At 47.6% G+C, this 18,444-nt stretch overlaps 1 protein-coding gene across 6 annotated transcripts in view; it reads right to left on the bottom strand.

The window, feature by feature from the left end:
- Window positions 1-16: 16 nt before the first annotated feature.
- The window catches only part of FAM20A (FAM20A golgi associated secretory pathway pseudokinase), a 42,369-nt gene continuing 23,941 nt past the window's right edge, over window positions 17-18,444 (bottom strand). The window contains exons 3-11 of one of the 6 annotated variants that reach the window (XM_048818074.2): window positions 17,807-17,857; window positions 16,280-16,358; window positions 14,153-14,245; window positions 9,080-9,195; window positions 7,578-7,758; window positions 6,927-7,036; window positions 5,686-5,767; window positions 5,005-5,145; window positions 17-2,110 (exon numbers count right to left, since the gene is read on the bottom strand). In XM_048818074.2, the coding sequence (XP_048674031.1) occupies window positions 1,846-2,110; window positions 5,005-5,145; window positions 5,686-5,767; window positions 6,927-7,036; window positions 7,578-7,758; window positions 9,080-9,195; window positions 14,153-14,245; window positions 16,280-16,358; window positions 17,807-17,857 (1,118 nt within the window). In that variant the 3' untranslated portion in view covers window positions 17-1,845. The other 5 variants (XM_048818075.2, XM_048818077.2, XM_048818078.2 and 2 more) reach the window with 5 other exon arrangements.

The following is an 18,444-nucleotide window of genomic DNA, read 5'->3' as shown; positions in this document are numbered from 1 at the left end:
TCAAGTCAGGCACCTATTCTTTGGTTTCTTATCTTTATTACATTAAAATATTGGAGGAAGCTTTAATAAAAGACACAACAAATCAAACTTCCTCAGACAGGAAAAACTGGGGATCTGTCTTGCTTTCCCACTCTGGGTTAGCAAAGATTTACCACTAACAATTGCCACAGAATCACTGAGAAGATGTTAGCTTTGCCAAAACACAACTCTGATTACTCCAACTGATAATTGCAGTCTGCTGTGGACCTGTTATAGTATGTTGACATACAGCCAATTTAAAAATCATTCTGGAGTTGGGGAAGTTTAAAGTACAGTCCCATGGGGAAGGTGGTATGTGGGATGGGGACAGACTTGATTAAGCTAGAGTTGAGGTTAATCTTCATTTTGCACCTGTTATCATGACTGAAAACTCACTGACTTAAAATAGTAAATTTCAACTAGCAACAAAACTAATGCTGAGGCAGCTTGCTCAAAGATGGTTAAGAACTCTAGTTGAAATCCATGTGTCTTGTTTGTAAAGGCTTAATGCATCAAATGCAATCTGAGTCAAATTCTCAGCTGACAGGTGTCAAATGTTCTGTCAAGCACACCGCAGAATACAGTGGTGTTGATAATTTGGCACAAATCACTGGAAAAATCACTGGAAAATAACACAAGTTCTCAACTGCTACCAAAAAGCTCAGCTCCATCATTCTGAACACTTAAAATGGAACCAGTTGGTAAAGATTCAATTAGCAAACTATTCTTAAGCCTCATCCTAGGGAGGCAAGGGGAAGAGGACAGCTTATCTAAGGCCTTTTGAGGAGCTGGCATGTTTTGTTTTTGGTCTCCAGTTCCTATGATACTTTTTGAAATCTGCAGAGGTGCTAGAGAGAATGAAGGATGAATCTCTTGCAAGCTTCCACTGTGTTCTGATGAACTGCTTAACAATTGCTTAAATAAATATTGGTTTTTAAAGCTGTTATTCTGTGCCTACATTAACCTGCGAGAGAGCCCCTTGCTTAGCATCCCAGCTCTCAAGGCAGTCATGCTCTTGGCTGAGTGGATGTATCTCTGTCAAGCTCTTTATCTTTTGCAGAGCTGCACTGCTGGGGCCTAAATACTATGAATGTTAAATTGCCTCTCCTTTGCAACCCACAGCATAATTCCTCTTCCTCCCCCCTCCCCCATAACACCAGCTGGAAAAACTCAAATATTTGGCTCTGTGGTGTAGGCCTTGTGACACACAGCTCACCTGGAGCTGCTTGTCATTTTACCCAAGGCTGATGGAGGGTTTCTGATTGCATGAATAGTAGACAGGTGGTGCTGAGCTGGCCCCATGAGCCTTCTTGACTTTAAGGTGACAGATGCTGCCCTAGCTTGCAGTGATGAAGGCCACTTTTACTCAAGTGTATGAGCTCTCTCACAGAACCTGGCCGTGCTAAGCACGTTTTCCTTTCAGCATGGCTTTATTCAAGCCTCATTCTTGGATCCAGTTTTGGGGTGTCAAGGACAGGATGTGGCTCCCATGCAGGTACAGCAAGCCAATGCCCAGGCTCTTCTCCTGCAGCTACAAAGCAGATGAGTCTGTGCTGCTCCACTGAGGGACAGCAGCTCATGGAATGAGTCTAGTGGTCAGGCCCTGGCCTGCAAATGTACTTGCAAAAGTTTACCCCATGCACTGAAGCTTGAGTGGAACAGTCTTGCTGGGCACAGTCACCATAAAAGCCCAGTAAGAATCTAAGCCCTTCCAAAGAGCTTCGACTCTCAATCCAACAGGCTTGTGTAGGTGAAAATTATCAGCAATTAAAGTTCACCGGCTGGCTCCCAGGGGCTCTTCCCTGCCCCTCCAAAGAATTTAAGGCTCTAGCTGGTTGGCATCACTCTGTCAAAGAAGGGCACTTCCAGCTGCTTGGTGTCATTGGCCACAACCTTGTCTTCTCCGTGTGCGTCTATGCATTTCCCCACTGTCTTCAGGATGAGCCACAACCGTCTGTCCAAAGCCAAGAGATGAGGTTCAGTGAGGACAGGTGCAAGGTGATCCAGCAGGAGGGATTCCCTCATGACATCACTGAGCCGGTACTCGGGCAGGGCCAGGAGCTGCAGGTGTAGTAATGTTGTCCTCTTTATTCTGGGAAAACAAGGACTCGGATCAGACACTTTTACACCAACTTTTTGTATCCTCCCAAGTACTAAGTTGCTGTGTCAGCCCAGCAATCTGCCAGTGGGCGACAGCGAGAATGGGTTTAATTAATTTTTGTCACAGTATTTTTGGCAAAGTGGTGTTCCGATGGAAGTGAAGAACACTCCGTTCCTTTAAAGTGTAACAATGGTAGGGATGATACATGTTTGTGTGGCTACATGAAATTTGAGCCGAGAACCTCTAGGCACTTTACCAACCAGGAGACACCCTGCAAGGTAGCCAAGTACTGGTCTCAGTCTTCTCTCTGCTTAGCTTTAGATTTTTGTTGAGCTAGGACAAGGGCCCTCTTTTGCTATAGAGCTATAAAAACACTGAGGGCATTTTGTAAGTGATAGTAACAGCAATATCTTGGACTAGAGCATATCTTGACCTATCTGTATAAATACCTTAACCTGAATCTAGCAGGCTCTTTAGCCTAATAGACACAGGCAGAACAGGAAGCTGAAGTTAGGAAAAACTCAAAGGGGAAATAAGATGTTAATGTTTAACGATGAAGGGGACTGAACTTTGGTGCAGCTGGCTAAGGGATCTGGTAGCTTCTCCATTAGAGTCATTAAGTCCAGAAGAATGTCCTTTTTAAAAAAACAAAAACAAACAAAACCAAACACTGGGCCAGAGTCTCAGCTGGGTTAAATTGAGGAATGGTAAAGAAATAAGTCAGACATTTCCTAAAGAGAAACCACAGGGAACAGCAGCTCTCACCATGACTCTCTTTAATTTAACTTTCAGCTATTGATTTATGTGAATTAATAAGGGAGTAGCTGAAATAGGATTCAAATAGTAAAATTTATGAGCACTTTTTAATAATTGGAGAGGGGGAAACCAGACTGATTAACTATATCAACGTTCTCCCAGGCCTTTAAAAGGCAGAGATTGTCTGAGTGTTACGGGCAGGGTTCTAAAGAATTGGATCTGAAATTCACCTTATACCTTTATTTGTTGATCATTTTGATAGCGATTGAGGTTTATTTTTAAGTGTTGATTTAAAATTTTCACAGTTGCGCAAAATAGCGGGTGTTAAGCCTTTGTTCCCTGATCCGTATTGATTTTACCATTGAATGAAATTATGGTGGGGGGGAGGTCAGACAATTATTGAATGACAGCAGAGGATGAGATTCAAAAAGCTAAAGCTTTATAACTATTAAAACACTGACAACATCACCTGTCACAACAGACAAAGTAAATAGCCTTTAATCAAACCCTGATAACTTTTCAGATATTGCCTATCTGTACATTTTTATTATTCGTGGTGGAAATATTTTTTCATTGGTTTCTGCATGTATAGTGAAATCAGTGTGTGTGGACATTTACTAACAAAAATCTAATCCTTCCAAGCCTATGTATAGATGAGCAACCCAACCTCTCGGGAAGAAAGTGTAACCCACACCTTCTTGGTGTGGCACTCTGTCCCCCTCTAATGGCACCTAGACCAGCTAGCGATTGATGAGCCTGAAACAGCCTTGGCTAAGAGACGTATCTTTTAGCTCATGCAAGTAAGCGCCAGAGGTCCTAGGTTTGATCCTGGCTGCCAGCGTCTGTTGGCGTTACAAAAGCGTGGCTGTACGAAGGCTGTTTCAAAGAGTTGCTCCTCTGCACCAAATCTGTCAACATTTCATGTTCCTTATGTAACTCCTGGGGTGTTGGGAGGCCCAGCTGGGCTTTTTTGATATGATGTAAGATGCTCTGCTGAAAAGGCACTAGAGAAATGGAAAGCGTTAGGAGTTGGAAAGTGTAATGTGATACAATATTCTAGTATACTGCAGCATTGTAGAGCTTAGTACTATAATATCATGCTGGAGCCGTGGTCTCCAACCTTTTTCTACACAGGACCACTTTTTGAATTTAAGTGCAACCCAGGATAGGCCCTGCCCCTTCCCCAAGGCCCCACCCTGCTCACTCCATTCCCCCCTCCTTCTGTTGTTTGCTCTCCCCCACCTTCACTCACTTTCACTGGGCTGGGGCAGGGGGAGGGGTGCAGGCTCGGGGCTGGGGTTGATGGGTTTGCAGTGTGGGAGGGGTCTCTGGGCTGAGCCTGGGGCGGGGGGTTGGGATGCAAGAGAGGGTGAGGGGTTCAAGCTCTGGGAAGGAGTTTGGGTGTAGGAAGGGGCTCAGGGCTGGGGCAGAGTGTTGGGATGCAGGCTCCAGGAGGGGGCTCAGAGCTGGGGCCAGGGGTTGGGGTGCAGGCTCCCACTGGGCAGTGCTTACCTCGGGTGACTCCTGGTTTGCAGTGCAATGGGGCTAAGGCAGACCCCGTGCTGCTCTTGGAAGTGGCCATCCCTGCGGCCCCTGAGGGGGGAGGGACATGTCTCCACCCGCTGATCCTAGGCACTGCCCCCGCAGTTCCCATTGGCTGAAGTTCCCCATTCCTGGCCAATGGAAGCTGCAGGCAGGAGCAGCGTGGAGAACCCCTACCCCCCGCCTCCTCAGGGGCCTCACCCCCATAGGGGTGTGCTGGCCACTTGCGGGACTCAGCACACGGGGCCTGGGCAGGCAGGGAGCCTGCCTTAGACCCGCTGCGCTTCTGGACTTTTAGCAGCCAGAGATCACGATAGACTGTCAGAGACTCCAGGATCGACCAGTCGACCGCGATCTACTGGTTGGTGACCACTGCGCTATATAGCGTGTTGCAGCATTGTAGAGCATGGGACTGTGTGGGGGTAACACTATAGAATCCTACGGTTGTGTCGAGCATTATGCTAGAATATCGTGTAGTATTAAAATTATACTCTGCTCTCTTCCCAAACTCCCCTGTAGTAATGCAGGTGACTCCCTAGCATGACTGGCTAGCAAATACAATTAACCAAGCTTGCCATCTCACTTACATGCAGCACTGGGAGAGTGGAGCCAGGATGGAGGTTTCATCATGGGAATGTCTTCCAAAGCTAGGGGCCAAAGGAAGGCAAGGGTGAACAGCTGCTACCCGCAATGCCCTGGACACACAGCTGTGACTAGAGAGTCCGAGCCTATATGAGAAGTGTTCAGAGGAAGCACTCAACACCTGTCTGCATCAGACCCTTGCTCCTTGGTTCCTATAACAGAATGGAATAAAACTGGCCATGGGGCGTTCTGGAAAGGCTGAGATGCCAGGAGCTGCAGGAGCAGGGATGTTACAGGTTAGAGCGTGCTGTGCAGGGGCAGGTCGTATCCCCATTGTGCATGCCTGGGCAACATGCCCTTCATTTTCATGGGCAGCAAATTCTTTCCCTAAAGTAAATTTAGATACACATTCTAGGATGTCAGGGCAGAGTTCAAGTCACTCATAGTGCCACCTGAGGTCTGCCCCCTCCCAAGGCCCCAGCATCATCCGCCCCTTTTGAACCACTGGACCATCTGCCCACCCCCCAGCTTCACTGGGCCCCACTTACGTCCCCCCAGCACAATCTGACCCCCAGCACAGTCTGCCTACTCCCATGCCCCCTGGTACTCAGCCCCCTCCTGTGTCTCCATCTGCTCTCCTCACATTCCAGGTGCCCCAAAATTCATTGCTGGGGCGAGTGCCTTACCCTCTGGCATTGTCCAGGTGAATGAGGAAGCCTTCATCCCCGAACTTAGTGAACATTTCATAGTGATGACGGTCCATGTTCCCTTTTGAGAGAGAGAGAGAGAGAGCATATTGGTCTTGCCATATGCTGGGTAGTGACTGAGTGCCCCTTTGAACTGGCCAGCGTGAAAACGCTGGTGCTATGTCATTCTTCAGACCCGCGCTGAGCAAGGGTTACTTGGCTTGGGGTGGAGTATTTGTGCAACACCAGCTGTGAGTCAGGAGGCCTGGCGTTACTTGACAGCGGTAATAGTTTGCTCTCCCTAGTACCCCCAATCCCAGGATCTCATCTCAGAGTGCTTTACCAGCAGTAATGAAATTACCTCCTTGCTGGCTAAGTGCGGTGCTTATATGACCCTCATCTCCATAGTGTCTCAGAATCTATGAGAGATTAACCCCATTTTACAGTTGGGGAAACTGAGGCACAGAGTGAGGTGAAAGGAGTCACCTAAGGGGATGAACCCCAGAGCAACTAACTCCAGGATCTGTGTTTTTTTCGCCAGGTCAGGCTCCCTTTCCTGGATCTTCCTCCAGGAAGGTGAGTGCAAGATGGACATCTGTCTGTGCCAAGGGCATTCAGGTATTACAGTGATGAGGGCATATAAATTCCCGGATGAAAGGATATTGGCGCCTCTTATAAACTTCTACATCAGTTGACCTCAACCTGGCAGCCAGGGTCTGATTAGTGAGACAAGACCACAACGGGGCAGGCTGCAGAGGGATGGTGGATAGAAGCATATCTGCACAGTCCTGCCCAGCTCCAGATAATAAAAAGATAATGAGAACCACTGCCTTAGTCCTTGTGCCCCAGCACCTGTTGGCTCAGCAGTTCAGAGCCCCGGCACCTCTGGGCTTGCTGTGTCCGTTATGAATGTAAAAAATCTGCTTGAACCCCGGCACTTTGTTTGTTACAAATTAAGCACTACCTGTGTCCATAGGGTCACCGAGGGGCTCTGTGTTGGCTGGGCATTGTGTGCTTGCGGTAGGGAAGGGAGCCTCGGAGACCGTAGGAGTCTCTCAAACCACCTCTACGGAGCAAGCGTAAGATTTGGAAAACTGGCCTCTGAGCGACCTTGAGAATTACTGGGGGGTGTAGAAGGGAAGAAAGACTAGACGAAGGGAGGAGGTGTAGGAAGATGGAAGGAGATGAAGGGAGGCGGGGGGAAGGAGGAGAGCAGGGGATTGTTGTTCTGTCCATCATACCGATCAAGAAGTCAAATATGGCCATGTCGATGATATTGAGCAGCCGGTTGCCGCTGTTGTAGGGGTAAATCTCCCTCACTGTGTTGCAGTAAAGTGGATTCACTTCCCACCTACAGGAAACAGAGGGGAAGCATGAACACAAGGCGGCTTCTCAAACGCATCCTCCAGGAGCTACTCGAAGGCAGGGATGTGATCGCAGTTGCCCCGGCCAGCTCTGCCTTGCTACGGCTCTGCAAGCCTGGAGAATGGGCAGAGTTGAGACGCCAAGGGCTGGATTCAAGTCTGGCACGGGCAGCAGCGGCTCTGCTGACGAGTGCCAGCTGCTTACAGAGGGGCTGAGTTTGGCCCACACTGCTTCTCAGTGCCTGCCACATTTAGCTGGCTACCCTGCTTGGCAGGTTTGTTGTCTCTTGGCCACAGCAACGATATTCCCCCACTCCCCTTCAGCTGAGTTAAAACTGCATCCTAATAGCAGCAGCTGGAGGGGAGAGATGCTGCATCAGGCCCAGGCATTAGGAGCTGGTAGGCTACATGCAGGCAGCCTCTGAGTCTTGGTCTCCACCTCTCCCCCACGTGCATGACCACTCGCCCCCTTCTTGCTACTCCGCTGCCTCCTTCCACTGCACAGAGCTGCAGCATTTACCCACTTACTCCTCTTTTCCAGCAAACGAGTAGGACCGGATCCAGGGGTTTGGGATGGAAAGTCTCGGGGCCAGATTGAGAGACGGCAGGAAAGCGGAGAGGGATCCCTCCAGCAGGTGAGGGTTCCCACACACAGCGTACTCCGTCTTGCACATGTACGGGCATTTCGCAAAGAAACACACGTTGCTGGCTACGGGAAGAACAGAGAGCCAGCTAGTTAATATAATGAATTGGCTACTGTATATGTGCACTGCTGCCCTCTGCTGGGTGGGGTTGGAATGGCTCTGCTTTGGGTCATAGGCCCTACATTGCCACCACCCAATGGAGATTCACCTTTAACTCAGGTGCTGGAAGTGCTGTTTATGCAGCAGGAAGATCCCAGTGTTGCCAGGCAGTTCTGAGTGGCTATGACATTTAGCATTGTAACAGGAAGTCCTAGATGGCCACCAATTCATTAGGGTGTGCCGTAGCGTTAGCTGTAGTCAGCTGCATACAGCACTGGCTTATGTCTCTGTGTGTGTGCTTGTGAGGGGCAGGAGTGGTGGACACTCTTTACAAGTGAGGGGCTACTGGTGCCCAAACTGTGTCTCCGTCCCTCCTGCGCTGCCCCTTTTCCCCAGGCTCCTGTCCCTGCGCTGCCTCTTCCCCTCAAGACTCCACCCCCTGCTTGCTCCTCTCTGCCGGCTCGCCCTTACGTACAGTAAAAAGTGATGGTGCCATGACCCTCTGGTCCCCCCCGTTCAGGCGCCCCTGGAGGGGGAATAAATCCTGTAGGAAAGTTGCAAATGATGGAAGCAAAACACTCTCTGGACCAGATCCTCAGCTGATGTAAACTGAAGTCAATGGAGCTGTAACAATTTACATTGGCGGAAGGATCTACCTCTCTACCTGTTGAAGAGACTGCAAGTCATAATGTCCGAGAGAGAGACACCACTGTCCTCTACACGATGGAGTCTGAGTGTGAGCGTTGGGTATAGCCCACCTGTTATTCCCCACTTCATTTCCAACTAGCTACATAATAATGTTACATACACCAAACCATACTAACAGAACGTTATTAAGGTTGCCAAGACAAGTGCTCAGAAGTTAGGAGATGCCAGTTTTGGAGCTGCCTGTGCTTAATTCAGCCTCCTTGTGCATTACAATACACTCTTTAATCACATAGATATAATCCAGTTCTCCAGATCAGCATTCAACTGCCTTAACTGTGAGATCATCCTTTCTCTTTCTGCAATACCCTGCCTCATTCACTACACACCTTCCACCTTCGGCAACAAATGAGGCAGGGGCGCTAAGCACAACAGCCTCATTCGCTACTCAGCCCTGATTTGGTGGAAGACGCGATAGAGGTATTATTATAAACATGTGTCATGCAGAGTTTGATCTCTCCAATGCAGCATCTAGTGCACACTTCCTCTGGACCTTTCCTGTGTACACCTCTTTCCCCATCCGCTTGGTACTGCAGAATGTATTCGTAAAAGGAACTCGCTTCTGCATCTTCACTCACGTACCGGGTGAAACGAAGAAGACGCTCCGTAGGATTTCATTCTTGGTGACCTCCAGGATGTCCTTGGTGACGTTGATCAGCCTTCCGATTGTGGGCGGGACCCGTCGGAAATCCAAGATCCTGTGCAAAAGTGAAAATGTGTCAATCAAAGGGTACTGAAGCAGAGTCCAGGAGGTGGGGAAGGGAAATGGTTTCTCGGCACATGGTAAGGCTGGGGAAATGGTCCAGCAACTGAATCCAAACCCCGCTCCATATAAAAGAGCTTGTTTCTATTCTGAAATCATGCTCCTTTTTAAAAGTCTGACAACACTGCCAAATGAGAATCTTTCTTGTGTGATCTCTAGCAAATATGCAAGCCCATTTTACACTCCAAACCAAAAGAGGTGTGGTCTGGGATTTACTGCTTCGACAGCTGGGCCTTGTAAGAGTTTGGAGATGGAGACTGGCTATTCCATCCAGGATCTGCTGTAATTCTAAGCATCTTTTCCCCCAGCCAATTTATTGTGTATCCATATGAGTCTGTTGCCTCTTTCGAGGGTGAGAGACCGCCAAGGACCTGCACAATGTTGTGTTTGACACTCTGCAGAGATGTGCTGAACCTGCTACAGCACAGCACAGACAGTGGGAAGCTGGGAGGGGCTCGCACACACACCAGGAGCCACTTAGCCTATTGTCTCAGTTGATTCATCTCACTGATCTCACTTCGGATAATCAACAGCCTGGGGCTGAGGGAATTTTTAATGATGACTCTGGGAGTGGAAAACCATTGCTGATTCCTGAGTCAGTAACCACTGGGCAGGCTCAGTAATGCCATGATGCAAACACTGAGCAATCACTCAGCTTCCAAGAATCAAATGTGAAACTGAATTTAGCTTGTCAATTACTGAGCACTTTAAAAAAACCAATATTTCGCTGGTATCTAGCTGCTTTCCTCTTCAGACTTCAAAGCACTTTAAAAAATTGAGCAGGTGAACATAAGAACGGCCATACTGGGTTAGACCAAAGGTCCATCTAGCCCAGTATCCTGTCTTCCAACAGTGGTCAGTGCCAGGTGCCCCAGAGGGAATGAAAAAACTGGTAATCATGTGATCTAACCCATGTTGTCCATTCCCAGCTTCTGGCAAACAGAGGCTAGGGACACCATCCCTGCCCATCCTGGCTAATAGCCATTGATGGACCTATCCTCTATGAATTTATCCCGTTCTTTTTTGAGCCCTGTTATAATCTTTGCCTTCACAACATCCTCTGGCAAGGAGTTCCACAGGTTGACTTTGCGTTGTGTGGAAAAAATATTTCCTTTTGTTTGTTTTAAACCTGCCATCTATTAATTTCATTTGGTGACCCCTAATTCTTGTGTTACGAGAAGGAGTAAATAACACTTCCTTATTTACTTTCTCCACATCAGTCATGATTTTATTGACCTCTATCATATCCCCCCTTAGTCATCTCTTTTCCAAGCTGAAAAGTCCCAGTCTTATTAATCTCTCTTCATATGGCAGCTGTTTCATACCCCTAATAATTTTTGTTGCCCTTTTCTGAACCTTTTCCAATTCCAGTATAACTTTTTTGATATGGGGTGATCTGCACACAGTATTCAAGATGTGGGTGTATCATGGATTTATATAGAGGCAATATGATATTTTCTGTCTTATTATCTATCTCTTTCTTAATGATTCCCAACATTCTGTTAGCTTTTTTTGACTGCTGCTGCACATTGAGTGGATGTTTTCAGAGAACTATTCACAATGACTCCAAGATCTCTTTCTTGTGTGGTAACAGCTAATTTAGACCCCATCATTTTATATGTATAGTTAGGATTATGCTTTCCAACGTGCATTACTTTGCATTTATCAACGTTGAATTTCATCTGCCATTTTGTTGCCCGGGCTTTTTCTGTAGCTCTTCAGTCTGCTTGGGATTTAACTATCTTGAGTAGTTTTGTATCATCTGCAAATTTTTCCACCTCACTGTTTACCCCTTTTTCCAGATCATTTATGAATATGTTGAATAGGTCTGGTCCCAGTACAGACCCTTGGGTGACACCACTATTTACCGCTCTCCTTTCTGAAAACTGACCATTTATTCCTACCCTTTGTTTCCTATCTTTTAACCAGTTACCAATCCATGGGAGGACCTTCCCTCTTATCCCGTGACAGCTTACTTTGTTTAAGAGCCTTTGCTGAGGGACCTTGTCAAAGGCATTCCTGAAAATCTAAGTAAATTATATCCACTGGATTCCCTTTGTCCATATGCTTGTTGATCTCCTCAAAGAATTCTAGTAGATTGGTGAGGCATGATTTCCCTTTACATAAACCATGTTGACTTTTCCCCAACAAATTATGTTCAGCTATGTGTCTGACAATTTTGTTCTTTACTATAGTTTCAACTAGTTTGCCCCGTATTAAAGTCAGGTTTACTGGCCTATAATTGCCGGAATCATCTCTGGAGCCCTTTTTAAAAATTGGCGTCACACTGGTGTCATTAGCTTTGTTTTATAGATGGTTAAACTTGAGTCCCAGAGAGGCTGAATGGCATTGAGGCACTGGGCGTCTAGGTGTGTCGCTCCAGGTCACAGAGCAATGGCAGAGCTAGAAATGGAAAGAACTCAGTTCTCCTGACTCCCTAGCCTGGGGTTTGAATGATCTAGCTACAGGCCTAACAGCCAGCCTTATGTAAGTTGCCTTTGTGAAAGGAAGAAGATGGAGTGCAAAAAGCAGCAAAACAGCCGCATCCCTTGTGCTTAGTGGAACCTCTCCTGAGGGAGAGGAAAGCTGGCTCCTTTTCCAATGGGATTTCATTTTATGTTGTTACCTGTAATCTAGCGCTGGTGAAGGGGACCAGGTTAGCCCTCCTCAGGGTAACAGCCTGTTTCACTGTGGGCTTGCTGCAAACAGAAGTTGCACCGGTTTTATTCAAATCAATTTGAAACCTGATTTAGGTAAACTGGAGCAACGGATGCTTTGACATACGTTTAAAACTGGTGATATCGATTTAGCCAGCACCTGTAAATGTCCTGATGGGCTCTAAACCATTATAAGCTAAGTTTAAACCCATCTAAGAGTGTCTGCACACAAAGAGGCAACGCTGTAACTAAATCGGTACAACTTTGTGTGTGTTGACCAGGCTTTACACCCCAAATGGCCCCCATCCTTAACAGGGCCAGACCACTTGGAGGGTTAAGAAGGGCGAGTCGCCTCTGGGGTTGGTTAGTCTGCGCTGTCTCTGCTAACACTGCCAACTCATGGCTGCTTTTGGAATGAGGACATCTGGAACTGGACTGAAACTACTGGCTCATTTTATATCAGGCTTCCAATAGGCTTGGGATGGAAACTGGCAAATTTGGACAGGTAAATCAGAGATGAAAGGCTCTCCCCTGTCACCCAGCCCCTATCTAATTGAACTCGACTTCAAGGAAAAGAAGGCAAGGGCTGACAAGAACAGTGTTCTGCCTTACTAGAGATCAGTGAGCACTTTGAATGGGGCTGGTAATTCACTTCAGAGGGACTGGAGAATTTACAGTATGGAAAACAGGCCTAATGCAATTCTGCATTTCCCTCTGAAGTGGCAGCTCATGGAACAAACTCTCCTGCATTGTCAGGTGTTTGTTTCCTGTCTCAGTGAGCAACAGTGACTCAGAATATTCTGTATGATTAAAGGCCTGATCCCAAAAGGATCTCAGCCGCTGCACATTCTTACTGACTTCCATCAAGCACTTCTCAGGATCAGGACCAAAATGTGTAATGACTAGGCACAAGGAGTGGCTGCAGATTTTTCCCATAATGCAAAGCTGTCTCCTTTGATAGTCTTTGGAAATGGCCTGACTCGAAAATGGAAACAAATCTGGATTTAGCAAATGGCCTTTTATCCCTCCAAACCTCTGTTAAAAATATAGGATCCAAATTCTCCCAGACTTGGAAGGGTTTGAAATCTGGATCTGGACCTAAATGCGGCAGCTCAATAATCAAGGGCCATTGACCTCAACAGGAGTTTTGCACAAATAAAGACTCACTAAAATCTGGCTCCATCTGTGCAGTGAGGATGTGCGACAACAGCTGGGATTCTAATTGTATCCCCTTTTGGCTGATTGTTTTCAGAATGGAGTCCAGCCACTAAGCTACTTTGAAGCAGTATTTCACAGCCAGTGCTGTTTCCAGAAATTGCAAACCAGTGTCAGCCTCCCAGGGAACGGTTTGCATTTCAAGAACCCTGGCTCTGTTGTAGCTGGAAGCTACTGCAAGGGAGGAAGAGGACAGTGTCTGACTGTTTGGAGTTTAGGGTGAGCAGAGGTTTTGATTAGCGATGGGAGAGAGAGTGGCCTGGCCACAACAGTGAACTGGGAGTTGAGACTCCTGAGTTCTAGTCCTGCCTTTCTGTGCCTCATTTTCCCCATTCATTGCATGGAGGAAACATTTTCTTGCCTCACAGAGTGGGTGCTATGAGTGGGAATTAATTAGCATTTGTAAAGTGCTTGGAAGTCTTTGGCTGGATGGGGGTATAAAAACGGAAAGAGAGTTGCTTATTAAATCCCATGTGCCTACCTACCCTGTCTCATTTCCTCCCCTGACTTCCCTGCTGGGGTGGTTGCCTTGGAGAAACAATACAGTTCACCAGTGCTACAGGCTGGCAAGCTACTGACCCATTGACAACAGGTAATTCATCATCAAGTCCGTCTTCATGCACGTGCCTAATACAAAGCTCAGTGAAGTCAATAGGGGTCTTTCCTTTGACTCCATTGGGATTTGCATCCGGGCTATAGTCCCACAGTGAAAGATGTTTGAAATACTAAGCTGACACTGTGCTTGACGTTGGCCAAAAAGCTGCTCAAGTCTTGCAATGCCCAATCCTGCTTCCTCACATCAACGCTCTTTGGCCTAGAGTTTGACAATGGGAGTTAGGCATCTCAATACCCTTAAAACTCTTGCCCTTATTAACATCCATGAGAAGAAGGAGGCAGCCCATACCATGACTTGGATTCCCCCAGGTCACTGCGGGTTTTTAGGAACTGAATTAATGGCTTTTCTCCCTAGGAAGTGAGAAGAGGAGTAACTCAGAAGCTCCGTGTTCTGGGCACAAATACCTGTCAAGGTGAAAGGCGGCTATTTCCGCATTGTGTCTCTGAAAGTCAGTGAAGTAGAAACAATCTTCTGGAGTCTCTTCCTCTCGTTCCTGTCTGAAAGAAATGAAGGGGTTACTAACCGGGCCAGGAGAACACACCCGGGGAAGGATGGAAGCGACCCGGGAGCAAGGTGGGAAGCGAGCTTTTCAGAAGAGCCCAGGGCACCGCAGAGACCTGCAATGCTTGTGCTAATGACATTCTCCGAAGGACAAGAGCATCAGGCTATGGCTGCTATTTAAAAGGCACTGGTGATGGGCCAGGGATGATTAAAAGCAACAGCTGGATGGAGCAGTGCTCAGATGCTTATTGGAATGGCAGACACACGGAGAGAGGCGGGAGGTGGACGGTGCTTCTGGGGTTTAGAAATGTTTGTGCCTGCACGTAGATCAGGACTGGCAGCCCCAGAAACCGTGTTTACCCACAGGGCAGCATGCAGCCTGGGGCCAGGCTGCCCTGCCAACATGCCTCACTCCTCACCACCACCTCTAGGGGGGCAGAGTGTCTCGCTCTCCCTATCTCTTTGATTCCTGGTCCTTCTGCTGAGACTGGCACCAAAAGCCTTAGGGTGCGTCTACTCTGCCACTGAGAGGTGTGATTGCAGCATGTGTGGTAACAGTGGTCACTCAAGTATACGCCCAGGGACCTGGGTTGGGGGCTAATCTGTGAGGCCACCCATGCTGCTACAGCTTCACCATTGCAGTTACTAGAGCTAGCTGAAATCTCGGTCAATCGAAGGCTACATGTGCTGCAGTCACACCTCCTGAGAGCAAGTAGCCATGCCCTTACCGTCAACCGTGGACATCTGTCCTTTAGCAACAGGACTGAGACCAGCCGCCTATTTCTCTCAGGCCACCAAACAGCCACCAGATAGCGATTCTGAGTTCCTACCGTCTCTGTTTATGAAGCAGCACCGTCGGTTCCATATCCCCTGAGCTAATCAGTCCTCCAAGCTCATGTGTTTAACAGGAAAGCATGCTAAAATCCAAAGCCTGCTGGCCTTGTCTCCTCACAGCAGGCGAGCCAAGACATACCTTCCTACCAGCCCCAGCTAAATGAGTGTCTTCGGAAACTATATATTTTACCTCTTGGAATTAATAGAGACAAGCCATGGGGAAGAGAGAGAGAGAGAGAGAAGCCTCTCTTATAAGCACATGGTTGAACTCAGAAAAGCTTGACCCGTCATTCCGAGCCAAGGCAGTGCGCAGAAAGCAATCTGAATGGAAATAAATGTAAAGGGCCAAAAGGGCTATAAATAAATGCAGAAGCAATTTAAAACTGCTATTCAAGGCTAGCAGCACCATGAGATAGTTCCTGGAAATAGACATGGGACTTAAATAAACAAAACAAATAAAGGAAAATAGGAATTCTATTGGGAAACAGCAGAAATGTATAGGCCTCAACAATCTTCTTCCTTTGTCTCCTTCCTTAGAAGTTTTTAAGGTCAGGCTTGACAAAGCCATGGCTGGAATCGGTCCTGCTTTGAGCAGGGGGTTGGACTAGATGACCTCGTGGGGTCCCTTCCAACCCTGATATTCTATGATTCTAATCTCCCTCTCTCTCTCTCTCACACTCACACACACACAGAGCACGGTCTTGCGGCGTCAGCAGTGTGGAGCGAATCCAGTTTTAAATATGCAATTCCAACAACAGGTGTAAGAACTTTGTGTGTTTTTCTGGGCCATGCACACCTGTCACACAGTGGGAACAGCCAATGATAGCTAATTTTTATGGAAGCCTTTTGCGCCATCAAGACAAGGTTTACTGAGTAAAGGAGACAAAAGATGCTAATGCAGTTTCCACATCCTTTGTCAACCTGTGTTACTACAAAGCCAGGTGGTCAGTGTCCCATTGCTTCACCCCATCCACTCCAGCCTGGAGCTATTCACTTGCATCATGTCCTTCCCTGCTGAAACATTTCGGGTTGGTTGCTGTCAGTGGTTATTTGCGCAGAGGGCTCTGCTAAAGAAGCCAGAGGTCAATTGCCTTTATTCTAGCGTAGGCCACCTTGCTTAGCGGCTAGGTGAGGCTATTTTGGGGAAAAGCAGCTGCAGGTGATTTAGAGCGAATACGTATGTACACTCTCCTTACCTCATGGGTTTAAACATGGCTTTCCCAAAGTCCTGGAACCTCAGGACCAGTTTCAGGTGTACACCGCTGGGCTTCACAACTTGCGTCAGGGAAGGAGAATAAAACAGAGTGGGAAATTCTTGGTTTGACACTCGTAAAATATTTCTTAAGTATCATTTTGTAGCAAAGAAATTCAACTTCCTTCTCCACATGAGTAAATCTCCCAACTCACTATGGATAAAATAGCTTGTGTCAGCTGGTCTATTTATTGGTAATTCGCTGCTGCATCTCACTCCTACAGTTCTTGCCATGGTAATTTTCCCTGATCCTCCTCTGTGCTAGGCACACTATTTTCCTTTAGCATTTCTAGTCCTCAGTCATTTGACATTTCTCCTCTGCGATCTTGGATTTCCCCATCTCACTTACCTTTATTGAACAATAACTGAGAGTAAAAGCTGCTGGTGGTGTATATGTGCAAGTCAAAAAATCCGCAGTGGGAGCGCCAGATGGAAGCTGACTGCCTGGATTCTGCCTTCTGGGAAAATCTTCAACACAGCCCAGGAGCGTAAGTGGGGTTGGCCCAGGAGCCAGGGCCGTGGTCTATAGTATGCCCACTCAGCTGTTCTCACCAGGCACTCAGTGCTACATGTATTCTACTCTTTTTGAAAAAACAGAGTGAACAGGGGGCTGAGCGCTGGTCCTAGCGGCTGTGCAGGGTGACAAAAGTGCTACATTGGCACCCACTGCAATTTAAAGTGATTTTCATGCTGGTGAAAGCTGCTAGCTTGTTTAAATCCTGAGATGGTGGGCGGAACCTCCCAAAGAAACGGAAGCCCCGCCCCCTCGTTTAAGCCATAGAGCTCAGGATTTGTGTGACAAGGCTGCATAGACAGCCCTGGAGAATGGAGCTCTCTGCTTGTTCTCAGAGCAGGTACAGCCTGGGCACGGAGCAATATGAGCTTCCTCCATGCTGCCCTGCGAAGTTGTCTCAACCTCAGGCTGGAAGGGTCCCCTCTAGGGGTTGTGGGGGTTAATGCACGTCCATGCTCACTCCGGGTTTGACTCAAAGCTCACTACGTCAATGCAAAGACTCCCAATGCATTCAGTGAGGTTTGGGAGCAGTTCCCCAGTTCTTGGCCTCGCGTGCTAAGACTAAAAGCAAAGGCACCAATTAATTGCACTTGTGGTCATGTGCTTCTGCGATCTGGATCGCAGTTCCACTCGAAACAGAACTCAGGCCATCAGCTTTCTTCACACAGGCCAGCAGAGAGATAAGGGCTTTGGCTCAGCACTGACCTGGTCTGGATTTGCAACTTTCACCTTTATTTTTTAAGGCAGCAGTTTGCACAAAGGCTGAGGAATTACTGAATGAAGCAGGAAATGTTCACATGGGATTCAGGGAAAATTCAAAGCTGCTATTTCTTTTACATGCATTGCACTTAACAGAAGAAAATGTCCTCTCCGTACAAGGTGTCAGGTTTGCTAAGCTATCTAATACAAGGAGGTAAAATGAGGTGCAAGTAGCTAGGACACAAATGAATCACTTACTCTGGGTGCAGTCACAAGCTCCTAATAAAGCTTTCTCGTCCTGACTGTAATCTGCAGGGAAAGAAAAAGCGATAAGAGAATCATTCACATTGAACCTGGACTCATTCTAGCAATGTTTCATGACCCGGCCTCTGCCATTTCAAAACAGATACGTGCCGCTGGAGACTGGTGCTGCTGGAGTTAACCCACTTGCTGCGAAGCAAACGAAATGAAGCGAGGTCAGGTCGGTCTGGTGTCTGGCTCAGGACGACTCTCAGAAAAGGCGGAGTCAGAGACCAGTGTGAGTCCAGCAGTCACTTCTCACAAGTGACTATCCCCCTGGCAGCAAGTGCCAGAGTTTGGGTCAACTGACTTGGGCTCGTGTGTGGGTGTAAAGGTAGCACTATCTGCAGGGGCCCTCCCACTCCATGGCCCACCTCAAAACTCCATGGCCCACCTCTGCCACAAGAACTGTTTTTCTGCGTATAAAAGCCAGGGCAAGCGTTAGGGGGGAGCAACAGGTCAATTGCCCAGGGCCCCATGCCACGGGGGCCCACGAAACTAACTTGTTTAGGCTTCAGCCTCAGGAGGTAGGGCTCAGGGCCCTGGGCTTCAGCGCCATGTGATGGGGATTTGGCTTTCTACCCTGGGCCCCAGCA

This window comes from Caretta caretta, chromosome 14 (assembly GCF_965140235.1).
Source record: "Caretta caretta isolate rCarCar2 chromosome 14, rCarCar1.hap1, whole genome shotgun sequence".
NCBI lineage: Eukaryota > Metazoa > Chordata > Testudines > Cheloniidae > Caretta > Caretta caretta.
This window is presented reverse-complemented; position numbering and strand designations above follow the sequence as displayed.